This window comes from Trematomus bernacchii, unplaced genomic scaffold (genome assembly GCF_902827165.1).
Source record: "Trematomus bernacchii unplaced genomic scaffold, fTreBer1.1, whole genome shotgun sequence".
NCBI classification, from domain to species: domain Eukaryota; kingdom Metazoa; phylum Chordata; class Actinopteri; order Perciformes; family Nototheniidae; genus Trematomus; species Trematomus bernacchii.
In genome coordinates, this window is record NW_022987739.1 from 14,576,746 (window position 1) to 14,603,731 (window position 26,986).

The 26,986-nt window shown below is 39.2% G+C and overlaps 1 protein-coding gene across 2 annotated transcripts; it reads right to left on the reverse strand.

Annotated features, from left to right (window-relative positions):
• Positions 1-1,282: 1,282 nt before the first annotated feature.
• Positions 1,283-22,283, reverse strand: swt1 (SWT1 RNA endoribonuclease homolog). 2 transcript variants are annotated; one of them, XM_034147656.1, is made up of 17 exons: positions 22,249-22,283; positions 21,142-21,211; positions 20,848-20,921; positions 19,651-20,707; positions 19,369-19,492; positions 18,999-19,100; positions 18,314-18,505; positions 17,230-17,323; positions 16,614-16,825; positions 16,127-16,260; positions 15,712-15,850; positions 13,116-13,255; positions 12,669-12,823; positions 12,239-12,385; positions 8,537-8,603; positions 8,327-8,394; positions 1,283-2,717 (listed from the first exon to the last, which is right to left on the reverse strand). In XM_034147656.1, the coding sequence occupies exons 2-17, from the start codon at positions 21,205-21,207 to the stop codon at positions 2,609-2,611; spliced, it is 2,880 nt and encodes a 959-aa protein (XP_034003547.1). In that variant the 5' UTR covers positions 21,208-21,211; positions 22,249-22,283; the 3' UTR covers positions 1,283-2,608. The 2 variants fall into 2 exon arrangements, with proteins under 2 accessions (XP_034003547.1, XP_034003548.1); XM_034147657.1 differs by lacking the exon at positions 22,249-22,283 and adding an exon at positions 22,044-22,198.
• Positions 22,284-26,986: the final 4,703 nt, after the last annotated feature.

The window sequence follows — 26,986 nt, forward strand, 5'->3', positions numbered from 1 at the left end:
TATCGAGTAGCTGTCTAAGCTTTCAGGGAATACCACACTAAGCCAAGTATTTTTCTGCTCCTCTAAGTGTCTTTCAGGAGAGATTATACTGAGCCGGCTCTCGGACCTCAGCGTCACTGAGCTGCTGAGAGGGGAACCAGCATCTGCATGACCTCACTGACGCTTTATTAAATCTCTACCCAGCACTCATTCACAAGTTAGGCCCTGATAATCTCTGCTGATACACCTCAGTCATTGGGAGGGGGAGGCAGCAGATGGGCCATGTGCTACCGGAAGCAGAGGCTTAAACTCAGACACTGAGTCTGTACTCTAAGAAGCAACAAGGCTTCCTCGCGGTTTGAAACAGAAGTGGCAAAAGTAACAAAAGCGAGGGCATAGTTTATTGTAAAGGCAACTACGAATGTAAATGCAGTATTCCATGCATTTATAAAGCTCAAAAAGGATTAATGTAATGAGCTTCCTGTTCATTACTCATATTTACAACCAGCACAGAAACACCTCAACAATAACTAAATAATCCAGAGGAGATGAAAATGTGGGTTTCATGGCAGATAAACAGTTTCTAAAGAGAGAAAAGGTTAATTACAAATTACATGTATAAGCCTATATTCCTGCTACTGCAGTATTTTTGACTTTTTTTTAGAACATTTTAGTTATCCAGAATATTTATATTGTTTATATTTGATATAATCATTTTCATCTTATTTCTAATTGTTATTTCTCTATTCCACTTTTTAAGTATTTGTATTTTAATGTGTATTTAACACTGCTGCTTCTGTAACAAAATAATTTCCCAAATTGGGATCAATAAATTATATATATATATCGTTTGTCACAGGCTGGCTGCGCTGGCATGAATATGGATTATATTTAGAAACTAATAAAGAGGACATTGAAAATTCAATGCACCCTTTATAAAGGATTGTTGTTTTTTTGGACAGTAAATATACCTATGACGCAGGAAACAATTAAAGGTCAGAGTCCAACTTTACTGAACAGTATGTTCAAATACAGCGTGTCTGCATAGTCCAACTCTACTTTGAGATAACGAGACAGGAAGCTCATGACTTCATTGGCACCTGTAACTTTTTCGTGTGTGTGTGTGTGTGTGTGTCACAGCAGCAGCAGGTGTAATCTCAGACTGTCACCTGCGACCTGATCCACTACATTACACACACATGCACTCACACTCAGGTGAGCCTCTACTCACTGAGGACTGCAGGAAGCACCACGATTGATTGATGAAAGCAATACATTTGAGAAAAAAGACAATGCCAAAACATTTATTTGTTGTAAACATTTAACTCTTTTACATAAAATATATTTTCTGTTCTCAAATTATTTACATTTCTACTTAAAAATCAACCAAAAACCTTCGGAAGCTGAACACTCATTGGTTTTCAAAGTAGACTCCCATCTTAAATGACAACCTCTCTGATAGCTTCAGTAGAAAAATATAAAATAAATAAATTGCCACTTTGTTTCAGCTTTTTACTAGATCATTGCTTGGCCTTAAAGAGTCATGATTTGAGGAAAAAGCTCAGGCAGTAAACAACTTAAGGTTATATAACAATATGGTTTGAAACCTTTGTTTTATCTCTAAGCTACTGTATAATTTGCAGTTGGTTGCATTAAGTCTAAAGCATGGTTTGTGACAATTATTTCTTCAGTGAAACAGGAGGACACTGAACTTTACAATCTACTTTGTGTGCGAATAAAACAATCAAGATGTTAAGTGTTGAGAACTGGTGGGCTGAATGTGTTTCCTTTGAACAGAGCTAGGAGAGATGCTTCTCCCTGCCTCCAGTCTTTATGCTAAGCTAAGTTTATCTAGGCCTAGCTTAATATTGAATGAGGTTTGCATCTCCTCATATTTACCTTAATGTCGTACTATTACTTTAGGACCAGTGAACTAAAGCTTTTGTTGACGTTTAAGAATCATAAATAATATGAACCAACTGATAATTATGTCTGTGTTTAAAAAAAGTGAAAAGATATTAAAATTAACTACGGTCAAATATATCAAATAAGTTTTCACAGTGGCCGTGGGGTAAACCTAGAACTTCAGAAATTTGCATCATCATACCTTCATATGATGCAAAAATACCCAGCTCTATGTTTGTGAACTATGTAACAAACTGCAATCAAATGTTTGTATAACAACTAATGCCAGGGCTGTGATTGGTTACAAACTGATCACTTCTAACAATAAAAGCAAGATGAAATCATGAGACAGGATTGCTCAACTGTAATTTGGCAGGTAATATGAAAACGATATGTAAAGTAGCTGAAGGAATCTTGGAGAACATTGAAAGCAACACTTGATAGTTGACCTCTGAAAACTGTCAGAAAAATACTCTCTTTAACAAAAGGTGTCACCCTTAAGAAATAAGGAGAAAATCCATAGACATCCATCCCTTTGTGTGAAGCAGAATATCATAAGAAACATTTTATACATTTTAACGGAAAATAAAAAAAGGTAAACGGCTTCAGTATCCAGAGTATGAGCAGACACCTCTGCAATTGACAGTTTTCACTTCAAGTAAAGGATATCAGTTTATTTAGTGCATCTGATTGGCTGACGTGCAGACTCTCTAATTCTGAATCATCAGGCCCGAGATGTGTTGAAGTTGATGTGTTGACAGGTGACCCCAACACAGCGATCCAGGACCTCTTTGACCCCCAATAACTGGTTCCCTCCGATACTGAGCTTCTCCCTGGAAACACAGACACATTAGATACAAACACAGGAGAGTGTGCTTGGACAGCCTTTGACCAATGGAGCTTATTTTCTCCATCATCTTGTTACGATTAACATGTGAACAAAAATATTTCGGCCAACATTAGGAGTCTGTATTTGTGTCTTTTGCTGTGATTTAAATGGGTTGGGAAAGCTGATGTCCCCTGCTTTCATGCACCAATCTACAATCTATCCAACCCTAACCCTAACCCTGAACGTAACCCTAACCCTAAGCAATATTTCAATAATCACCTCTGGCTGGAAGAGAACTCTGTGCTCCATAGTTTTCCTATTCACTGTACATTTTACATTTATATATTCAGTCTAATATTTCATATTCCATCCGTCACATACTTGTGTAAATATAACACCTTGCTATATATCTTGTTATTGTTAATTTGTAAATTCAACATGTATATTTTCTACTTTCTTGTTTATTTCTTGTCTTTAAATTTGTATTGTACAATGCCATGTCTTTTATGCTGCTGCAACACAAACATCTCCCAAATTGGGATCAATAAAGTTCTATCTTATCTTATATTCTAATCCAAAAACTGTTAATGTTTCTTACTCAGTCATACATGTTTATTACCACCAATCCTCTCTGTTTGGGAATTGTTCATTGTTGTCGTGAAAAATGCGTTTCTGATTACTTCTAAATCCTGACTTGTATGCGTTTGCTCCTCTATTTGGTGTCTTAGAAAAAGACAAAGTCCATTAGCTGGGTTTATACACCCTGGTTTTAGTTAAGTGTTTATTGTATCCATTGGTAAAGGCAGGAAAACCTTTTAGGCTTCAAAAAATAAATATTCCAGTGAAAGATTGCAGAATTTCCCTTGGTATTATCTGGATGAACCTGGGTGACTCCACGCAGACATCTTGCTTGGTACACTTTGTATTTGCTGACCATGTTGGGCACAGAATGTCCAGAAACAAACAGAAGAGCTTCTGTGTCGGCTGCAGCTTCCACACATCCTGCAGCTCAATGACAGCTATTGACACACTTTTCCCAGTGAATTACATTTTTCTAGTAACAACAACATATATATATAACCATATAGTTACAAATGCACAATCTTAACACAACAACAAGTCTTCATCGTGAGCACAAACACAAATTCGCTACGAGAGCCTTGGCAACGGCTGCCTAGCAGCGAAGACACTGGGGGAGCTTGTTGCTTGTTTGTTTCATCCTCTGCTTTGTTTCCATTGGACCATTATATAACTACAGAGTGGAGAGAAGAGGAAAGAAAGAGCAGTATTTGCCGGCTGTTTACGCCTCCTGTTTTCTCCCTACATCCATCCAGTTCTCCTCCTTCATCCAATGGCGCAGCTGTGTGTTTTCATAACCTGCGGATAGTGCAGGTTGTGTAAGCGACTCTTCACTCTTGCCGGGATTCGGACACTCTGTCACTGAATAATCAGATTTTACATTCCAGCATGCTCCATGGAAATGATTACTGTGTGAACGGTTTCCGTTAGATGTGTTTACTTTGCTTCAGCTACGGATTCATGAGTGACAAAGAGCATGGAGCTTTTTGGAGGGAGGATCTCTCAACGCAGTCACACAAAAGTCAGTGACGCACACAAACTGTGCACAGAGTCACTGACCCAGATCATTAATGTATACACAGAGCTGCGCTGCTCCTGCTTGTTTCATAACAGCCTTTACTGTATGTGTTTCACAGGTTATTAATTTATATCCCCTGGAGACCATAACGATTCACACGGAATTTTGTATAGAACCACATGATGCATTAGGTGATGTAACTGATCCCTGTTCACCCTCAGCCAATCACGTCATGCTGCTATGGACACATGGATCATCTCCATGGGAACACATTTTGGTATCCACAATCCACGTTAAATTACATGTATCCAAAGTGACTCACAATAGGTGCAATCAACAATGAGGTGGTCGATTCAGAACATCAAGAATCCTGCAAGTACATTATTACCATTTGAAGTAATAATATATACTTAAACTTTTTTTTTATTTGAAGGATCAGGGCGCAGTTGAAACAGGTGTGATTAAACTTTCTACGACAAAAGAGATGTAGCCTTTCTGCTGTCCTGATACTAACAGGGAGCTACTGTTCAAAATCGAAAGAAAAATAACAACAAGACAGATACAGAATATGTATAATGTATATCAATCGGAAAATATATGCTGTAATTTTAGTATTTTTTGTCACACTCTTTTTCTTCATACTGGTAATATTGTCTTTATATCTTTCACTGTGCACCAACTGTGCTGTGAAGGCTCTCAGTTTAAAATATTTGTTCACACTTTAATAATCGGGTATACATAAAGCCAAACCTGTTTTTTTTTATTCATTTGACTTGCCATTGAAAGCAAAACGTTGCCCTTTTCGAGAGTGACTCAGTCCTACAGAAAGGCTTATGTAGGAATGCCAGTTAATGGTAGCAAGGTGGCCCTGGGTTTGCTTATAAAACGGCAGAACAACAAAGACTGGGGAAGGCCTTGGCGTAGCATTAGTATAACAGAAAAGTTGAATAGTTCAGCAACATAATAGAGAATATAATAATAATCCTCAATCCACTCCTCCATAGTAAGGCCCCCCCCGGAGGTCGAAGTTAACCTTGAATGTTTCCATCTTAAGCTTTGTTAGTTAGTTAGTTTCGTAACGGACGTAATGTAACAGTTGTAACGGTTGTAGCTTTTCTCATACATACGGGATACATGACTTGTGAAAAGTAACTACAATTCTACCCGTGATATACGCTCATTATATCACGGCTAAGAACCAATCAGATTGCTTGATTCGACTTGTCCGTTTTATAACTAATATTTTGACACAAGATAATGATCATAACGGATAAGGTAAAGGTAGTGAAGGTTGTGATCTGACTGATGGTAACACGCAAACTGGCCTTCAAACACATACAACGTAAACCATTATAAAAGTGGCCCTGATGACACATCCACGTGTGAAAAGAACCCATGTGTACCAAAGCAGCATAACAGAAACACCACCAACAGGTAAAAGGAGAGTTAAGCTACATATAATCAAATATGTACTGGACCTTAGGTATATAGCAGAAGGCTGAATGAGCACATTTGTTTTGTTTGGTTACATTCCCACCTGCTCTATAAAATCTGTAATATTGAGATGGCACTTGGAAAAGGGCGTATGTAAACACACAAGTTCATGCATGTCTGGCTCAACTGTGTTGCAAATAATTTATAGGCGAAAACCATAAAATATATCCTTCTTGTAAACACATCAGCTTTTGGGGACATCAGCTTTTCCAACCCATTTAAATCACAGTAAAAGACACAATGACAGACTCCTAACTGTCAGAAATGTTTGTTTCCACATGTTAATGGTAACAAGATGATGGAGAAAATAAGCTTTAGGCTGTCTATTGCTCAAGAATTGCAAGGAACATGCACATAAATATAAGTATCCATTCCCAGTTCATTTTCAGTCAGACTTTCATCAAGAATGTGAGAAGTGTCTATGTCCTTTAACAATTACTGAACGGGTGGTGTTTCTATGCTAGTAGTTTTTTAAAGTATCTATCGTGATTACTTTTTGATTCTTTTTTTAAAGCCAACAGAGGAAACACAGAAGATTTCTTTTTAAATCAGACATTATTACATTATTGTGTGCGTTTGAGGCCCACTTGTTCTGAGAGCTGCCTGCAGTGAGCGTGCTCCTGGCCTCCCTCAGGCTTTATATAACAGATGACATCAAACCACCGCACTGAGCATCAAAATCAAATATTTAACACCCCAGATAATGCGTTCACTAAGTAAAGGTCTACATCACTTCACAGTGAGTGTACCAAATGAAATATTTACAATCACAACACATCCAGCTTAACTGTATCTGTCAGCGGTGACCTGTTGTTACAAAAGCTGTATGACGTGACCGGAGAGCACCTGCAAAGCTCTTCCACCAAGTGACACAGCAGATGTTTTCTTTGAATACACCTTCATTTTGATCATGGTTTCAAACCACTATTCTACGCCAGAAAGTTCCTCTTTGAAATGCAGTCAAATATACTTTTAGTTATCCTATGATCATTGTTTGTTATGTTAATACCATAAGCATTATCAAGACAACAACCAAGTGCTAATTCAGAGTTATCTCTGTCAAGTGACCCATAGTTATGTATGTTAAGTATTTATAGCATAGGGGTTATGAAATCATGAGGAACAGCTTCTGACAGTGAGACGGCGGCATTAAGAGATGACACATAATGGCCGGAAACGGATAATCTGTTGATAACATGGAACTGGTCCCTGTTTCCATGGAAGCAGCTGAGTTCATACAAGCAGATGCATGTCATGAGGGACCTGGAGTGGCGTGATATACTGATTAATGTACGCGGGCATTATGTTACTGAATTTGTATGTAGCTTCTTAACACAATATTCTTATGTAATTAGAGTTGAAACTAACTTTTGTATTATTAATTAATCTGTGCATTTGTTTCGAATAATTGCTTGTTTGTTAGGACTATAAAGTCTCAAAAAATGTGTGTCATTTAACCGAGATATTAACATTTTGAGTCAAATACAATGACATCATAACTATTAAGAGATTATTCAAATATAATTATTAAATGTAATATGAAACATCGACTGCAGCTGAAGCAAAGTATGCATGCATGTTAAATCATGTCATATTACGAGCAACAAGCAGAAAAAAGCTGCCAAGGATAAGCAGGATAAGTAGGTTAACTGTGTATTTGTATGGTTATATATGTGTTCTATTTAGACAGCGCTAATAATAATCTTAGAGAAAGCGTTAAAGTAAAGTCTGTGTGACAGGAGCGAGTAAAAGAAAGTGCAGAGGTCAGTCTGGAGTCCTACATTCTGACAGTGCTTCTTTATCTCAAGCTGCATACAGATACCTCACTCCAAAATAAACTTATAAATGATTACATAAACATAATAAAATGTAGGCCACAGATGATACGTAACAAACTCCAGCTGTGATCCTGTATATGCTCGGTATAATATATATATATATATATATATATATATATATAATATATCAATACTTAATTAGAGTTTTATGAGAGTCCATTCAGGAGCAGTCCAAATACTGTTTAATCTCCACAGTTGAAATGAAGTCTACTGGTTACTTAACATTTCATTCTAGTTTACACTGTCCCTTGAAAAGGAAACGTTAATTCAGGATTATATTCTAATAACTAATACAAATAATTTGTGATCCAGGCAACTAAACCAGTCCCATTACACAAGTACACATATCTTTGTTTATAACCAGTGTCACAATTGTTTTGAATTGTTAACATGGCAACTGTTTTTGTGAGAGCTCTGCTGGGGATATCTATGAGAGACACGGACATGCCCGGTCATGCTTCAACAAAGACATACTCAGGGAACATGAGATTGTTTGATTATGCAATTAAAGAAAGTTGTTGCTACATTATTCGCACATGTCACATCACGGCGGGATAGCATCTTTTTCATTAGTTTAATACGCTTATCATCCAAAACATATGGATTTGAGATGTTGTATCTGTGAAACATTTGAAAGACCTTATGTATCAGAGTAATTAGTGAGAATGCGTGTGTGTGCGCTACCTGTTGTCTTGTTGTACGAGACAGTCCAGGAAGTCTTTGGCTGTCAATCTGGAGTCCAAGTTAACAATCTGAAACACAATGCATGAAGGCAGATCTAAATATGAACAGTTCAACATGACAAAGAGCATTGCTGCTGCAGAGAAAGGGCAAATGAGTTGAATTAATGGCACCGATCTGATTACATGCCAATAACTGTGAAATGTCACCAACCTTATTAGAGTGAAGGATGCTGAGCAGCGTCTGGACTTCCTCTAACCGCGGGGCTGATGACAGGACACTGGAGAAAAACAGAAACACACACTTTAAAGAGGACCTTTCTTCCATGTCTGAAAAAAACGTCTTTATTCTTAACATTGGTGCAGCACTTTATCAGAAATTCTGATTCAGTTCATCTGAACTAATCAAACCATTTGTTTTTTTAAATGCCTTTAAAGATATCATGTGGTTTTTTTAAATGTCTTCTCCCCTGCTACCCTTTCCTACAGATTTAACCATTTCTTAAGAAAGTGTTTAAGTCAAGACGGTCATAAAGCATTTATACATGATGCTCTTTTTACATTTAGATATCATATTTTGGCACACATATAGTCTGAACACATTGAGAGCAGGTAACAAAATGAATACACAGCACTTTTCTCATCCATCCTTCACCATTGCGACTCATCGAAATGCTCACACACAAACACACACCACTTCGCTAATATATTAAAAAAGTAATAGAGAAAAAGAGACCAAGTAATGGCAGTAAATGAAGGGATATGAAGACTAGAGAATGATCCTTTGAGCAGAGACATACATTATATATATCTGGTGTCAGCAGAATGAGAAAAATGAGTGAGACGGAGACAACCAGAGATTGCCTGTAAAAAATGAGTCACAGCTCTGCTCAAACACGTGAAAATGAGTCCGGCCGTCTCCTAGGCAACTGTACTTGAGAAGCCCAACACATACATACACACACACACACACAAACACACACACATTCACACACATGCATGTGCAGATAGAGACCCAATGAGCGTTTTACTTGAAAGCTTATTCTACAACATTCCGTTATTTCAAGAAATATGACATTACTGCTATGTTTAATGAGTGTGCATTGGGTAGGCGTAATGTTTTTGTGTTTTATATCCATTATTCATGCTCTAATGTAACCAACAACACCAAAATTAATATATATTTTCCCGCAGAAGAACATGGGAATCAAATTGACCCGTGTAGTATTTATTCATATATGAATAACCATATCTGCTTCACATCGACCCAGTCTATTTACAAATACATAAACAACTTTCAGGTTGAACTACAGTATTTGAACCCAAACAACAATTCTTAAAAGCAAACCCACAATTTGAGAGAAAAGCTAAATCTGAAAACAAATCTGCTTTTAAACGAAGCTGTGGGAAAACTTGTTAAAGGTTTATTTGGGCAGAGTGAACAGCACCTTCATCAGGTCCTGCTTGTGCTCTTAGGGTCTCAGTGTCAGTATGACAGGGTCTGCACAATTAAAGCTACATGTGTAAAGTATTATCAGTACAACCAGTGTTTTGAGGATACTGCTCCTCTTTGGACTCATTAAATAACATTTCACCAATAAAATAACAATAATATATCAATACCCTCTCCATATTGAACGACTACTCAAACAAATGGACACAAATGATTGATGAATTGTGTAAATAAAAAACAGCAAAGCGATATCAAAACGTTTCTTTACAGACTCTCACACCACCAGTGCAGCAAAATCCAAAATGAGACTTTAAATGCTGCCCTCATTTTCTTGCATTTATTAAGAATATTTTCTATGTTTTGATTATTCGTTTACTGTGAAGTCAAGATAACATGTCAATTGACATACAAATAGCAATTTTGCGGGTCAAGTATAACTTTAAATTGACAAAGACCTTCTTAAGAAGCTACAGCTGTGACATCGTCTACAGGAAATGATAGATAAACATCTTTTGACACCCGGCCTAACACATATACTAAGTAGCCTACCTGCCATAAATTCAAAACATAGTGTATCAATTCCAGGTATGAGACAACATCTGATAATGAAGTACCTACTGTCTTCATATACTGCCAATCACAATAACCAGTGGATCTTCAGAGGCCTGGATTTTTTAAGTGGTAATAAAGTGCACTTTGGACACATACTTAGGTGTTTAATGGGTTATGATCTGAGAGGGCTGTTTTATAGCTATACTCAGCTGAGAAAACATTGCATCATTTGTATTTCCTTCTCCCATCCCCACATAGATAACAATATAAAATCACCCTTGCCTTGTTGTTCAAATTTGTATGGCTATTTATAGTTGGTTGTTTAGGTTCTGCAAAGTCTTGCTTAAACTAAATATGTGAAACTCCATTGCAGTTTTTCAGTAAGATGGCAACTAATCAAAACAACATTTTATATACTGGTTATTTCAAGGTATACTGGTTTTTCTAGACCTACAGAGTTTGAGGTTGAATGAAACAGAGGGAACAACAGGCATGTTGCCCTTTTGATGAGAGGAGTGTGTACCCTTCCCCTCAAAGAGATCCAAATGTCACGGTGAATCCCAGCAAAGAAATAAATAATATACTGACACCTCACTGGCCTCTGTAATCGTGTGATGTTGGGTTATTTTGTGCGTGTGTGTTAGAGTGGAAACAAAGGAACAGGACACATCAATTGGAAAGACCTGGGTTACGAAATGTTCTTCGTCTAGCTAGCTTTCTAAAGAAGTTGCGTTAATGTGAAGAGTTCTGTGGTGACGACAGTGCAAATCATCACCAACTGGGAGAACAGGTTGACTGCACGCAACTGATGTCAGCTTGAAAGATTATATTTATGATGATTGATGATATTTCCAAAGAAGAAGGACACAAATCCAATAAAAAATGCTCTTGTGACATGTTATTTCACAATGGTGTCAATTCTTTATGGTGGACATTCCTCATTGCCTTCACGCAAAGATCCACTCAGCTTTTTGCCACTACCAATAGTGAATGGTGGATAACGTGCCAATATGTGTGCAATGTGAGCCAGTATATTTCAGATGGGAAAGCCTAAAGGAGGTAAATAAATCTTATGCATTATTGTGAGCATTTTTCTTCTTGAAGGCACGGCGAGAAACTTAACAGTGTTGCAGGGTAGAGCCGTCTTTAACGTCACAGGAAAGGTGATAAGGCAAAGCTACAAGGTCAAGCAGATTAACACTACATGCCAAATAGGGCCTGAGGGCTGAGAGCAAAACACACACACACACACACACACACACACACACACACACACACACACACACACACACACACACACACACACACACACACACACACACACACACACACACACACACACACACACACACACACACACACACACCACACACACACACACACACACACACACACACACACACACACACACACACACACACACACACACACACACACACACACACACACACACACACACACACACACACACACACACACACACAGAGAGAGAGAGAGAGAGAGGGAGGTGGAGGCTGGTTAAGGACAGGTGAAGGGGCTTCTTAGAGGGACTTGCATTGACGATGAAAACAGAATGACACAATAGTAGAGGAGGGTCACTGACATATCATCACTTTCTGAATTAATATGCTGAACTTGAGACAACATTCAGTAACATTATTGTTCATTAATTAAGAGTTTATGGTCAATGGTTGAATGAAAGTCTTCCCTCCTTTATGTCTCTTTTGGGTCTGTCCTGAGGGAATATGTGTTGTTTGGCGGCTTATGCTTTACTATGTTCACCAGCCATTTGCTAACTTCACTGGGCAAATGGTGTGCAGTGTTACGAGCTTTTTAGACCAAAAATCACTACTGAATGGAAACTACGCTGTAAGAGTAGTGAGAATGAAACAAAACAGTGGGCTGAGATACCTGCTGAAGATCTGGAGCAGCTGTGAGACTATGCAGCACAGATTGTGCAGACAGTCCACGGCGTCCTGTGGTGGCGCAGGACCCCCCCCCGGCTGAGCGCTCTGCATGGAGTTAGGGTCAAAGCCCAGAGCTTTGAACACTTCCAAGCTGAAACATGACAGAATAAAATGACCTCAGGGGTTAGTTGAATGGAATAAAAAACAATAGCTTTATCAAAACAAACCTTCTAAAGTGTTTTTCTTTTTTTGCAAGAGACATCGATCGCTGTACAGAATGATTCGTCTTGCAGCAGAAAACAACACTTGAAAATAACATGAAGTGTTTGCTGCTTAAACGAAATGAAGGCATTTTGTGGAAGAAAATCTGTGAAATCAAATAATCCTCAAATGTTCTCTGCAGTATAAACATCCCTAATCCCTGTTACACCCACCTCATCTGAAACACATAAGACCAGAGGTGTTCAAACAGGGCCCACACTTCCTGGTGCGAGAAAGGAGCAGGCGTGGGTTGTTCCGCTTCTTCTTCTTCATCATTATGATACTCATCATCTTCATTCATGACAACATCGATGGCAGGAGATTCCCACTGCACACACAGACAAAGATGATAAAGCTATAAAATCCAACAGTGTGTAAAAACCTGCGTATGATATATAATATATTTATGCTATAAGGTATAAGCCTATGGTATAAACACAAAACACAGTATCATATCTTTTTTGTATTTCTGTGCTTTCCAAAACACCACAACATCAAACACAATTCAGAGATTGCAGTCGTAGAATAGTGGCACACCCTTTGGACAGATAAGAAGTGGAATATGTTTGAGCTGTGATTGCAATAGGAACATTTCAACTCCAAATTAGCTCCTAGTTTACCTGTGGTTGTCGCTTATTGAAAATGTTGTCCATTCTGGAGATGGCACCGGAAACGCGTCTTGACCTTTTCCCAAATGCTTTCACAAGCTCCTTAGCATCTCGGAGGAGTGCTGATGCATCTCTACAGTGCGATGTGCCACCTGAGCAGACACAGGACAGGAAGATATGAGCACATATGCACCATCAAATAAAAGGGACACATACATTCAGTTGCCGTTTTTCAACAGGTACACCTAGGCAAAAGGGGCAAGTAGGTTTTGTGTGTCTGTGTGTGGGAAACAAAAGAGCCAGGCAAAGAAACATTGTGGACAAAAACAGAACAGGGCTGCAACTATTGATTGATTTTATTATTGATTCATGTGCTGATTAGTTCCTAGATTAATTGTGTGCTCTAAAAAACATCAAAGAATAGTAGAAAATGTTCCATTCCAGTTTCTCCAAACCAAGGAGATGTAATGTTATGCAATTTCTGCATGACAAATGTCTAATCTTCATGATTAATCATCTATGAAATTGTGAATGTTCTATTATTGGTCAAGGTTACTGTGAGCATGTGTGTTTGTCCAATTGTGATCCAAAATGCTATGAGACATAACAGATTCAGAATGACTATCAAAACAAAGGGCCAGAAGTTGGTTGAGCATTTCTATAGTAGTGCACAACTTATGTTAAATGATTTTCCGACCCATTACTTTGTAGTGGAATCAGGCTGCGTCATTTTAATCTACTGAACCCTATGATAGGTGACACCGGTCTCTAGCCCCGACTTAACATACCTTTGAGCTAATTTAAAACTACCCATAAAGCTTTGTCCCTTTTTAGGCGGTTGTAAAAGATGTGTTAAAGGTCACCTATTGTGCAAAATCCACTTTTTCATGTCTTTTATACATAAACATAAACATTTACTGTGTAAAGAGCTTCTGAAAGTTTCAGGAAAAAAGATTCTCTTACTTTTTGTCCTGATCCATTTATATAAAAACCTGTCTGAAAATGAGCAGATCAGATTTGGGCCACTTTATGATGTCATAATGTTTTTTTGGCTTGTGTAACCATTAGCAAATAACCAACCAAGGTAACCCCCCCCCCCCCCCCCACCTTATCACCTGCATCTCCTCCTAGAGCACCATAGTGTTCTTTTTAACCAAATATCTCTCAGAGGGGCGTGGGGAGTCGCTCCTTATTTTCATCTAAAGTAACAGACAGAGAATCAGCACTTTTGAAACAGGACTGAATCAGAGGGGTTTATGGGATGCTACAATGCATGATCTGTTTGGTATTTGGAGACAAACACTTCAGAGACATGTTTTGAATATATCTGAGACCTATAATATATTGAGGAAAAACAGTATAATAGGGGACCTTTAAGACTGACTACAAACACACTAACAGTCTGCTCAAGGGAGAACAGCAAAGACAAAACTAAATCACATGCAGTACTTTTCCACTCTGAGATTCGTTCTTAGCCTCACATATGGTTTACCCCTCCCTCCCTCTCTCCCTGCTCCTTTCTTCCGCCTTTCCTCCTCCTCCTCCTCGCCCTTCTGTCACAGTCTTGGAACAGAGCCAAGCTGCGTGGTACCAAGAAATCCTGAATAATGTCAGCGTACCAGGGATACAGAGAGCAAGGGCAAAACTCCATTGTTTTCCATATAAACATTCTCGGAAGCCTTCAAAATAATTGGGCCACAGTTCAAACTCAAACAGGTGGACGGGGAGATTTAGACACACACATACACAAACACACACACACACGCGATTACATGTGATGTTATTAGATCCAGTAATGAGATCCAGAGACAGCAGGGCTGCAGTGGACAGCTCAGCATCTTTTTGACACACATTTGAGTGTCCTGTTTTAGCCGATGACCTGATTCTGCATGTAGTTCTGTAGGGCTGTAGCGCAGTGCAGGGCACACCACATCATACAACAGTGGAGTAAGCGTTTTATCTGGGGGATGACTCAGTATTTAAACTCACTGTCCAGAGAAGACAAAAAAAAAAGGCTACGCTTACAGTCTCGAAACTGTGACAGTGCATTAACACAGTGAGGTATCTTTGCATTTAGAGACCACTGGGAGCTTTGCCTTGTTGCTTCAGCAGATGTGAACGTTTGTGCACTTGTGTCTTACATAACACCTTAAGTTATTTTTAAATCCATTGCAAACCTCTAAATGAAGATTAAAATCCTAGAATGTTTTCAGCTACATAGTATGACTAGCAACAGAGAAAAATGCTTAATACATTTGTTTTAACAGATTTTGAGATGAGTGACTCAGCATTATCTAAGCCATATTTTAAATCACAGTTCATGGCAAAACAGCTTAAAATAAGGTACAATTCTAAAACTGAATTGATTTATCAGACCATGTGGAATAGGTTACTATGTTCATTCCTAAACTGAGCAATATATTCATTTTTATTTGTATTTTAGTTTCATTTCTCAATTAAGAGATTCAGAGATTCCAAACAAAAACCAAAATAATGATAATATTTAACTGGGGTAAAATGTATTAATATATATATATATGTGTTTTTATAAATACTGTTGAGAAAAACTGAAATACATGTAGTTGCTCCCTTTCTTCTACCTACATACCTGAATTGAAAAAGTTGATGAGGGTTGAAACAGTTTGCTGTTTCCTCCGTGGGACAATGTTCCCAAAGACGGCAATCCAGTGCTTTTTAAAACATTTCAGAACATCTAGAAGAGTCCATGGAGGTTTTATGTAAACTATCTGTGAAACAATAAAAAAAAAAAACACAATAAACATTATCTACATGAAAAAATACAAAATGTTGCATTGTTCAAAATGACATCCAGACACGTATATAGCACGAGGAGGAGATATGATCATTTTCCTCCAAAAACACATAAATCTAATGACCAAGTCATGCGAAGATTAAACCAAAAACACATGTTTGATCTCCTCAGATAAGATTTGGATGTTTTAAATGCACGTTAATTACAATATAAGCTAAAAGATCAAGTGAAATTCTAAGTGCAATCTTACATCTAGCCAAATGTCTTCGAAAGCGGCCTTCATCTCCACCTCCAACACATCTGACAGCACCTCGAGCAGACACTGTTCTAGTTCAGAAACACTGCTAGGGTCCCACACTGGCCTCTCATCCCCTCGCTTGTTATCTGTTATCAATTGCACACATAACGTTTGTATATGAGAACATGTATGAAATAAAACATAATGCAGGACCGCAGTTATTCTTGAGCAAGATTATACATGTATGTACAGCAGCAAAGAACAGGAGCACATGCTAACTGTCCATTGACTGTGTGATGGTGAGGATTTCACTCTTTATTTTATTGAATTACTTGTTTGTTAAATATATGTCGCCTGAATGGAGGCAAACAAAGCATGGAAAAAAGTGGTAAGACATAGCAAGTGAAGGTATGGATGTTTTGCTTGAACTATTACAACATTACAGAATATGGCAAGTAATTCCTGTTCTGCAAGAAGCGCACATGAATCCCTGGCTCACCGTTCTCCTCTACAGTATGGAGTCCTGTCCTTTGCATGCGTGGCTGGACTGGTGCGTAGATCCTGTTTTGCATTGCTGATGGGACCTGAGGGCCGACATTTTGCGGAGGATGAAAGCCATGTTTGGATCCCCCAACCTCTGCCTCCAGATCAATCTTGCACAAGGCCTTCACTCCACTCAGGAGGGCCTTACTGCACAGGTTCTTATCATTACTAGAGAGGACAAAGGGGAAAACATGTATTTCTTTACCAGGAAAGTCTATATGGCAGTGTTATCACAAACAACACCAATAAGACCATTACATCACATCTATTTTACAGCAGCCTAATTGAATGCCTGCCCCCTTTCTCTATTAATGTTGTGTCTTTAAATATTGGCATTCAGAGAAATAGGTCAGATGGAAAAAGAAGGTGAAACAATACAATGTGCAAAAAAAAAAGATCTGAACTAAAGCACATTTATTATTCACCAAATACTCTGTCTGCCCCTCTCTTTCTTTCACCCCAACTGGAACTATCTGGCTGGACCCACTCTCAGTCACATGCATGTGCATTATTGCAGAGGACAGAGACTCTGCAGCAGCAGCACTATAGGGCGGGGGGGAGGGGGAACTCACGTGCATAGGATGTGAGCACACTCTGGGTACAGACTCTGGTATTGCAGGCAGCACTGCAGCACCCGATCATCATTATTCTCGGCATTCAGACCATCTGGGGACAAGGAGGTACAATAAGAACAGAGGAAGAGAGAGGAAGAGGAAGACAGAGAGAAACCTGACAGTCTTTAACGGGAGAATTGTTTAATTCACAACACTGAAAGCAGTGTACAAGAGTATTCTTTCAAATAAAGACAAGGAGGAAGATTCAAAGATGAAGAACACAAGATGGAGATTTAAGGTGCATTTCAAGAGAGGCACTAAAAGCTTATAAGCTCCTAAATTCTTAGCAATAGTCAACAATATCTCTTGTAAATCTCCTTTATCCCATGCCTTTTCGAAGAGAATTTCATCCCACCGTTGAAAAATGTATGTCTGATCAATAATATATACAGCTGAGAAGTGGGTGACCTCATGCATGGGTGAAACCTCCCCTTGAGATGCTCACAGCCATAGACTGTATATATCTCACAGCGTATAAATAATTCTGGAGGACAAGCTACGCGATAGTGCCACCTAGTGGTAGACGGGACGCAGGGCAGCTCTGCGGCTGTGTGTGTAAATTAATAATGTACCGTTAAGGTGGAGAATTGCTGTAAATGAAGACCATATGTTCAGTCAAAAGTCATTAAAATCATTGATAACAAAGACTACAAAATAATGCATTTTATTGATTTAGCTTTTCTCAATGAATTAATTAAAAATCAACGACCAGGCTCTAACAGAACTTGTTTATTTAGAAATGTTTACAGTCTACAAGGAGTTGTAGATTATTCTAATGTGCTGCTCTTACTCAAGTGCTTTTGTTTTGCCTGCACTCACTGTTATGATTATTTTGTAACCAATGCTGGCATTTATATTAGCCTGCTTTTTCTAAGATAAAATCCAAAAGTACTCATAATAAATCTGAAATGAGCTCATGAACAGGTTATGGAGACATAGCAACTTTCACACCGACCTTGTAAAGTCCCTACTTGTATGTAATACATTAATTCCACTTTCAATGCACTGATCATTCCCATATCTTCCTTAAATCAGCACTCACTGTTGCTCTCGCTGGCCTGCTGCATAGACTGACCCCACAGGAAAGGTGCCCGGCTCTTCAAGCAGTTGTAAATGTACGAGATGGCAGGAGTAGCGAGGTGGGCCACAGACCCTGACAGGCCCCTCCCCCGTTTGAGGGAGTCCAGCTCCTGAAGCACCACCCAGGGGATCAGGACTATCGGGTAGCCCAGGTCTAAGAGCGCATGAAGGGGAGAAAAGGGAACCAGTGATTAATCAAATGTCATAACAAATGTGCATTTCATTATGAACAGAAGCAAGCTAAAATAAAATGGAAATGGGACTTCATACGTTCTTGGAAACTGTGTTCTGTATTAACACACAGTGGAAAAACACAATTTCTGTGCTATGATGTGATGTTCATTAACCCTAACAAATGACATTGTTATTTAAAATGATGATATGTAAGTAGAAGGTTGAGGACTGAGAAACATGTATTGGTTCTTTCTATTGAAGATGCAAACATATTTTGCTTTGGGACATCTTGTTAGGATGCTTGATAATAGTTCAACGACTGGTGAGGAATATCTTTAGCTTACAACTGGAAACTTGTAAGTGAAATCTAACTCGATAACTTTTATAATAGCATGTTATATCATTATATAAAGCATATGAAATATATCAATTATTCTACAAGACACATCCAGTATTAAAACAATTATAAACACCTCCAAGGCCGTTCATTCTGATCTTTTTGATATAATCCAGGTGACTGAGGAGAATGTTGGTGTCCAAGACAAGGATGAGGTATTGCTGGTTAGGTTGTTTACCTGCAAAAAGGAAATGAAATTTCATGAATAATGACATCTTCAAAAGTTCAGAAGGAATCAAATCATACCAAAACAATTTGAGCAAACGTGTAGCGACTGAAGTTATGTATCAGAATTTTTCTTTATTTTGAAGCAACAGAAATGTTGTGAGGACTTTGTGATGTTATATTCTGATCCATATTCTGTGCAGTTACTCTATAATCCTAAAATGATTGCAAAATATATGTACAACATTTTTTGCATTTCCTTATTAATCAATACAACTCACAGTCTGCACCTCCCTCTTCTGGAGGGTCTATGTCCATACAGGTGAGATCCCCATAGCTTTGCATTACATTCACCTCCAATCTCTTCTGAGAGCGAGCAAGATGAAGCTCTTCGACCACTTGCATCTACAGAAAAACACATTTTTAAAAATAAACAAAACAACTAACATTCTATCTGCCATTTTTAAGCCATTGCAATAACAACACACTGATGGTATTACAATAACCTAGCTGACGGAATGAAAAAAAGGTAGTACGAAAAAGAAAAAAAAACTCCTTATTACCTGGTCATACCACGGCGCTGGGACAGTATGAAACGTATTTGGAAGTTGTTCTGCCAAAGGTGGGCCTTCATCTTGTCCTTCAGATGAAACACTAGGTGTAACATCTGGAGAGACGGGAGCTTGCTGAACAGTTTTCTCCTCAGATTTGCTGCTTGATGCTGCAGTTTCTGGAAGCTCAGGCACAGGTTCAAGACCTTTCTTTGTAGTTTTTGCTTCTTTCTTTTCAACAGTGCTTTCTACTGGAGTTGGTTTAACTTTTTTTGGTATCTTAAATTTAAAAGGCACAAATGGTGGGGCTGCATATACTTGTTCCTGAGAAGATGATGGATTTTGTGACCCCAATGTGACTTTTTTCACCACCTTTGAGCTACTAACAGAGGTAGAGGTAGTGGGCTTGGCTGAAGTGGAGGACTTTGTTGTTGTAGAGGCAGAGGGAGTTTTAACTTCTATCCACATGCTCTTTTTGGCCTTGTTTTCTTCATGCCTATGGCACATCTTCTTGAAGACGTCACTCTTCTGCTCCCACGCAGAATCCTTGGATACGGAGGAATTATTGCTTGGTTCCTTGGTCTTGACAGTTTTGCTGTCATTTTCAGTCCTCGGTGGTTCCTTGGCCCTGCACTTCTTCAGTTCATTCTTCCCCTGTTCTTTCTGTTCAGCACAAACCAAACTGGGACTCATTAGGTGCTTTTTTAATTTGGATGGGGTCCCCTGGGAAGACTTCTCATCCAAGCTGCCTTTAGATGTCTTCTCTGTCCCCTGAGGAACTGCACCTGAAGTATGCAAGTGTTTTGAGGGTCCTGCTTCCTCAGTCTTACTCCCACTGACAGTTTTATTTTTCCGTGAAATGTCATTTTTAGCTTTACTAGATAATTTTCCCCCAAGGTCTGGTGGAGAGGCATGTTTTTGTTTTGTTCTTTCTTCTTCTTTTTTAACAGGTTCCTGGTCTTTTTCTTGTGTTTTTGCCAGCCTGTAGACAGGCTTTTTAATCTGGCGAGTGCTTTGGGGAACATCTTTAACGGAAGGAAAGGCACTTTTTTCCGGTTTTGTTTCAAATCTTGATGTAGAAGAACAGAATAAATGTCACAGTCACATATAATTAACACATATTTAATTCAAGTGAACCGTGTGTTTATTAATAGGCTACATAATATCAATAGTAATATGTTGTTAAAAAAAAAAAAATCTGAATCATACCTCTCCTGATTTTTTAAATCTGGCTTCCCCCTGCTACTTTTGTTATTCTTGGTAAGATCTTGTTTCTTGGATTCCTTAAAAACAACAAAAACAATATTGTTAAAATATGGAAATGGCTTGTCATGGGTAAAACAAAAATAATCTGCTACAATTTTGGTAATTGTCTTATTATTTTTCAATAATTCCAGAATGTTTTTGATGGAATAGCCAAATGATGATTTTTACACATTATGTGATATTGTGAAATGTAATAAGAGGATTTTTTTTCATATTGGCTGTTGAATTCCTTCTTACCTTCTCATCTTCTTCACTTGACGATGACAAGCCCCTCCGCCTTCTTTTTTTTGCCTTTTTTGACATTTTCCTGTGAAATATTGATTTGTAAAAGTTCTTTAGTGACTATGCTTCATGCTTCATCCTAATACAACAATGCATTTTGATCTTCAATAAGGTTCTTCCTTCTTTTGCTCTCAATATAAAAAACCTGGAAATGTGAAATAGCCATTTTTAACTAATGCAGAATGAGACTTTTTCTAAAGTGTGATTAAGAAAGTAAAATGGAAATATCCCCTAAATCTTACAATCTATGTCTTGAGCTGTGAATAATAATTATTGTATTGCCGCCATTATCTTATAATTAATACGCTGCTACTTATTTGTACTGCTTTATTCTAGAACATGTAGGCTACATCTAAAAAATGTAATACCCTAATGTTCCTCATCGATAAGATATACTTTATTGATCCCAAATTTGGAAATGTTTTCGTTATAGAAGCATAACAAACAAGGGCATTGCACATAATTAGAAATTAAAGAGTAGAAAATAAACAATTATAAAATAGAAACATTTAAAAAATAGAAGTAGAAAATATACAACTTGAAAGTGAAGATACAAATCTGTAAATTATCTGACAGATAACACTTTTTTTCTGACAGTATTACGTGAACAATTACATAATGATTAATCGATTGTCAAAATTAGCGATTATTTTCCGGTCAATCTAATAATCGATAAATGCAGCGTCTACGACTGCAAATTATTAAATCGATAGTGTTCAAAACTCCCAACAAGTTGTTAACTACATGAGGACTACATGAGGACCAAACTGGGGGCACTGTGTAATGACACAAACATAAACAAATCCACATTGAAGTAATGTCTAAAGTAAAAACAATAGAATACGTGTTGTTCTGACCTTTAGATACACAACACAAATCCAAAGATAAACCTTTAGCTAACTTTAACAGACGCTAGCTGAGGAAAATAGCATCAACACCGCTACAGTACAGCTAGCTTAATGTTGTAATGCTGTCAGAAGTGTTCGCGTACAGTATTTCAGTGGTTAAAAAATACTCATAGTAAGAATAATGTATAATTTACAGCAGAGAGAGTTAACCTACCCAAATACCAGCCGATTTCCAAAACATCCGCCGCTGTTCCGCCTCTTCGACGGTTTCTCTTCCTGGTCGCGCCATTACCGCCCCACACTGGACCGGAGTGGATTTTGTTCTTGAGATAAATGATGTATTGTACCTTTAGGAGAGGAAGAGATACACAATAGGCAAATGAAGCCATTTCAACGGAAAGATAAAGGCAGCCCTGCATGGTGGGAGTAGGACAGCACAAGGTCAGACTGGAGTCAGTATCTGTCTGTGTTATTCTGAACAACTTGCACAAATACATTCTTTCGCCAAAGTTACAAAACAATCTGTAGGGCTGTGCAGCAGACAGTGGGAAGGATAGCAACTCAGGTGACAGCTGTGTCAAAAAGAATGTCGAGGTTACAAAAGAAAACATTTAATAAAATAGGAGATTAGTAACACAGTCTGCATATAAACATTCCAGCATAAGTGATAAGGTGGAAATTCTGTGGGTATCTCATAGTGGAAATGTACTGTGGGTTGTGTTAGCTAAATTAATGTAATGTAATTATAAAAACATAGTTTTTTCGAGGATTTTTTGTATGAGTTGAATGTCTTATGTCTTGAATGTCACATTAAGTCCTCACAATAATATATTCTGTAAAGCGACTGTGCTGCAGGGCTATTTCATTAGCACAGGAAGTAACAAGACCACATGGTCAATATGGAGGTAGTTAAAGGTAGGGTAGGTAAGTTTGAGAAACCGGCTCGAGATACACTTTTTGTTATATTCCATGGAATGCTCTTAACATCCCGATAGCAATGAATATCTTAAGTGCTTTGACAAAAAATCCATAAAAAAATTTCATCTGTGGAAGCCGGCCCGGCTAAAATAACTGGATGGCCTACCTGCTTGTCAGCCTTCCATCTGTGCACAAACTTATCTCGTGCCCTCATTGGTCATGTGCATGTTCGTGTGTGTTGGAGGAGGGGCTCTATAATTAGACCCTCCAGAAAAACGCGGGCTAAAATCCTTGATTATGCGGGCTAAAATCCTTGATTATGCGATTAAACATGCGGGGTTTTTATGTGATTTTATGCGGTGAAGTTGCGAAATATGCGAGAAGTTGCGAAATATGCGGGAGTCGGAAAAAAGGTGATTCTTCTCCCACACCCTGTTACTAGGCTACTACTGAATGAAAGTGAGCCCTTTTAAAGAGTTCCTATGATAAACAAGCATACTAGAAGCAAGCTACATCACAAAGTGTTATTTATGTATTTATATATGGGCTATTTTAATCACTCTCTCTCACACACACACACACACTCTTCTCCGCCTCATTCTGTTTTCATTTACTCGTTCGTTATCTGACCAGCTTCAATCTTGTAGGCTACTCACCTCGTTTCTTGTAGCCCTCGAAAAGGGTTTTGGAGGTTGATGCCTCGGTGAACGCGAGTTGTTTGGCTTTCTTGTCCGCAGCAGCAGAAAGCATTTTCGAATGTTTGAATGAATCAAAGTGGGTCGTCACTGTCGATTTTTCTTATGCTCCAACACACAGTTGCACGGGGTGCAGAATAGTTTCCCCCCACTTTCGGGCAAGACATCGGCGTACTGCTTTGCCCGGTCTTTAGCAGAAATGTTCGTAGGCAAATGAGATGGATTCGATTTGTTCATCTTGGTCAGAGCCGTATAATAGTATAATAGTATATAATAATAATAATAGTATATAATAATCTATATGGCGCTGATCTTGTTGTTTTCTCTCTCGTGTGAGTTCCACACATTCACTCTACGGTGTTGTTTACCTGCGCGAGCTGATGACATCACTACTTCACGTTAACTTTTTCTTCCCTCAATTTTGTGTGGAAAAATGCGGGGATTATGCGTCCTTTTAAAAATCTGCGCCATTTTGCTGATTATGCGATAAATTATGCGATCGCATAATCGCGTTTTTCTGGAGGGTCTATATAATGCTGCGTTCACACCGGACGCGATGCGATGTTTGGGGGCGGCGCGATTACATGTAAAGTCAATGCAGAGACGCGGACAGACGTGAATTCGCTCCGACGGCGCACATGAAGCGGTGGACGCGGCGCGAATCACGCGATTGAGGCGATTGAACGGTGCCGCGTTAAACGCGAGAGTTCAATTTTTTCAACTCTAGCGTCAAATTCACGTGACGCGTTCTCGCGGAAGCCAATCAGCGGTGAGGATCTCAGCCTGCCGTCACTGACGTTCAACCACACAACATCAGCCGTTAGCTGTTAGCAGTTAGCACACAGAGCTCACAGCTCCTGATATCTGTTCAGAAACTGGACAAAAGTTAAACAAGTACAAACCACAGACTGTCTGTGTCATGGCGAATACAGTCACTGCTTTATTTATGTCTGTAGGCCGTTGTTGTGAGTGTGGACGGAGCATATACAACGTTAGCTTAGCCTGGTCGACCCGATCTTCATTCAGAAAACAAGCATTTAAAAAGATTTTTCGCCTGCCGTCTTGTCTGCAGACTTGTCAAGCATTCATTCATGGTTTTTACTAACCGGTATCAGTATGTTGTTACTTCGGCATCATTTAGAAACGTGTATTACAATTTAATCACGGTAAAATATGTTCATTTTGTTGTAGTTGTAGCTCCCGAGCCAGCTCGTCTTGTTTGAATGATGCGAGTGAACACAGCTGGCAGCCGCGGTGAAACTCCAGCGTTTAGAGCGATGCGATAGGAGCGATTAGAGCGAAGCGAATATTCGCATCGCGTCCGGTGTGAACGCAGCATAAGGAAGTGGCAGATTTTCTCCGGTTGTGTATTTTCAAATTCTAGCGATCTCGAGCCGGTTTCTCAAACTTACCTACCCCACCTTTAAAATGTGACTGTGAACCAAATAATGTTGCAAACAAATATGTTTATTTTCAATAATGTATACACTGTTTTTCAAAAGCTAAATAAAAGAGAATATTATCATAATGCAATGCCAAGTGTTGGTTAACTATAATAAACAAAAACTGATGTGTTTCATTTCAAACAGCAATTGCTGTGATGTACCACAAAGTGACAGTGTAGCTCCATTCAGAACCAGCCTTCCTCACTTTGCTCCTGACGAACACTGACTGCCCTGAGCATTCACAATGAGTCACCTATGGGTCCCTGGACCATGGTTTGAGAAACATTTATATTGAAGACTTAAAAGGTGACAGAGATCAGACGACTAACAGATGAGCGGTGAGTAGTACCAGCTGCAGGGAATAATCTCTGACCACTTCAATAATGTTGGACAGGAATAATAACAACATGTAGGAGTTGTGACAGACACAGTTCAATGGATTGGGATTCAGTAGATGACACAGTGTGGATTTGATCAGTGACATGTTAAATACATAGAGATCATATTTGAAAATTGGAAACAGCTTCTTTGTTTTGTAGTTCATAGAGACGGTTAATTCGGCTGGGTTTAGTTGTGATAAAAATGTGTTTATGTGGTACGTTGAGATCCAGAAGTCAGATTTCCAACAGACCGATTAATAAGATTCAATCATCAGAGGGCTATCATGTAGCACAATAGCTTCCCCTTCGACATGAATCAACAAAATTATCCTTGTGTTATTGTTAGAGAATTAGACTGGACAGTACAACCCTATCACTTCCCACACAAAACTGATTTACACACACTCTGAGTTTAAAGGCACGGACACACCAAGCCGATTATCGGCATCGGTGGGCGTCAGGCCGACGATGAGCGTTGACATGCCCTACTCGGATTGGTGTGTCCCGCACCGTCGGGTCTTTTCAGCCGTGCCGACGCCTTTTCGGCCGGAAACCCGCCGATTCAACATGTCGGCAGTCGGCCAAAGGCACTCGGCGAAATAAATCACTCTGATTGGCTGTTCAGCTAGCGAATCAGTGCATGAGAAGCGAAACGGAAGTGAGGGACCCAAACAAACTATTAAGAAGGCAAATCTGAGATTTCATTTAACTCCAGCTCTCGACACAGGTTCGGGAAAGCCCCATGAGCTTCTCGCTGTAGAGTGAAAATGGAACGCACACGCTATTTGTTGTTTGTTTATATCACGCAGTCTGTTCTTCTTCTCTCGGTGTATCACGCAGTCTGTCTTCCGGTTGTTGCCTCTTTTGAATGACGAATACACAATACCGCCGCCTACTGGTAAGGAGAGTTATTGCCACTCACGCATGCGCAGTTCGTACGTGCTTATTGGCCGTCGGCTGAAGTCTTTGCGGTGTGTTCCAGTGCGACACATGGCCAAGACGCAGAGACGCGAGGCGACGCGACAGTCGGGTCCGTCAGGACGTGTTCTTTGGTGTCAGTTTGGTGTGTCTGGGCCTTAAGGTGCTTACACACCAAGCCGATTTCGGCCGTCGATAGATGTCGATAGATGTCTGGCCGTCGATGAGCGTCCTGTCGCCCTGCTCAGATTGGTGTGTCCCGCCCCGTCGGGTCTTTTCGGCCGTGCCGACACCTTCCGCTGCCGATTCAACATGTTGAATCGGTAAGCTGTCGGTAAAAGGCCGACAGCTAAAGAAATCCCTCTGATTGGCTGTTCAGCTTAGCGAACCAGTGCATGAGAAGCAAAACGGAAGTGAGGGACCCAAACAAACTATTAAGAAGGCAAATCTGAGATTTAATTTAACTCCAGCTCTCGACACAGGTTCGGGAAAGCCCCATGAGCTTCTCGCTGTAGAGTGAAAATGGAACGCACACGCTATTTGTTGTTTGTTTATATAACGCAGTCTGTTCTTCTCTCGGTGTATCACACAGTCTG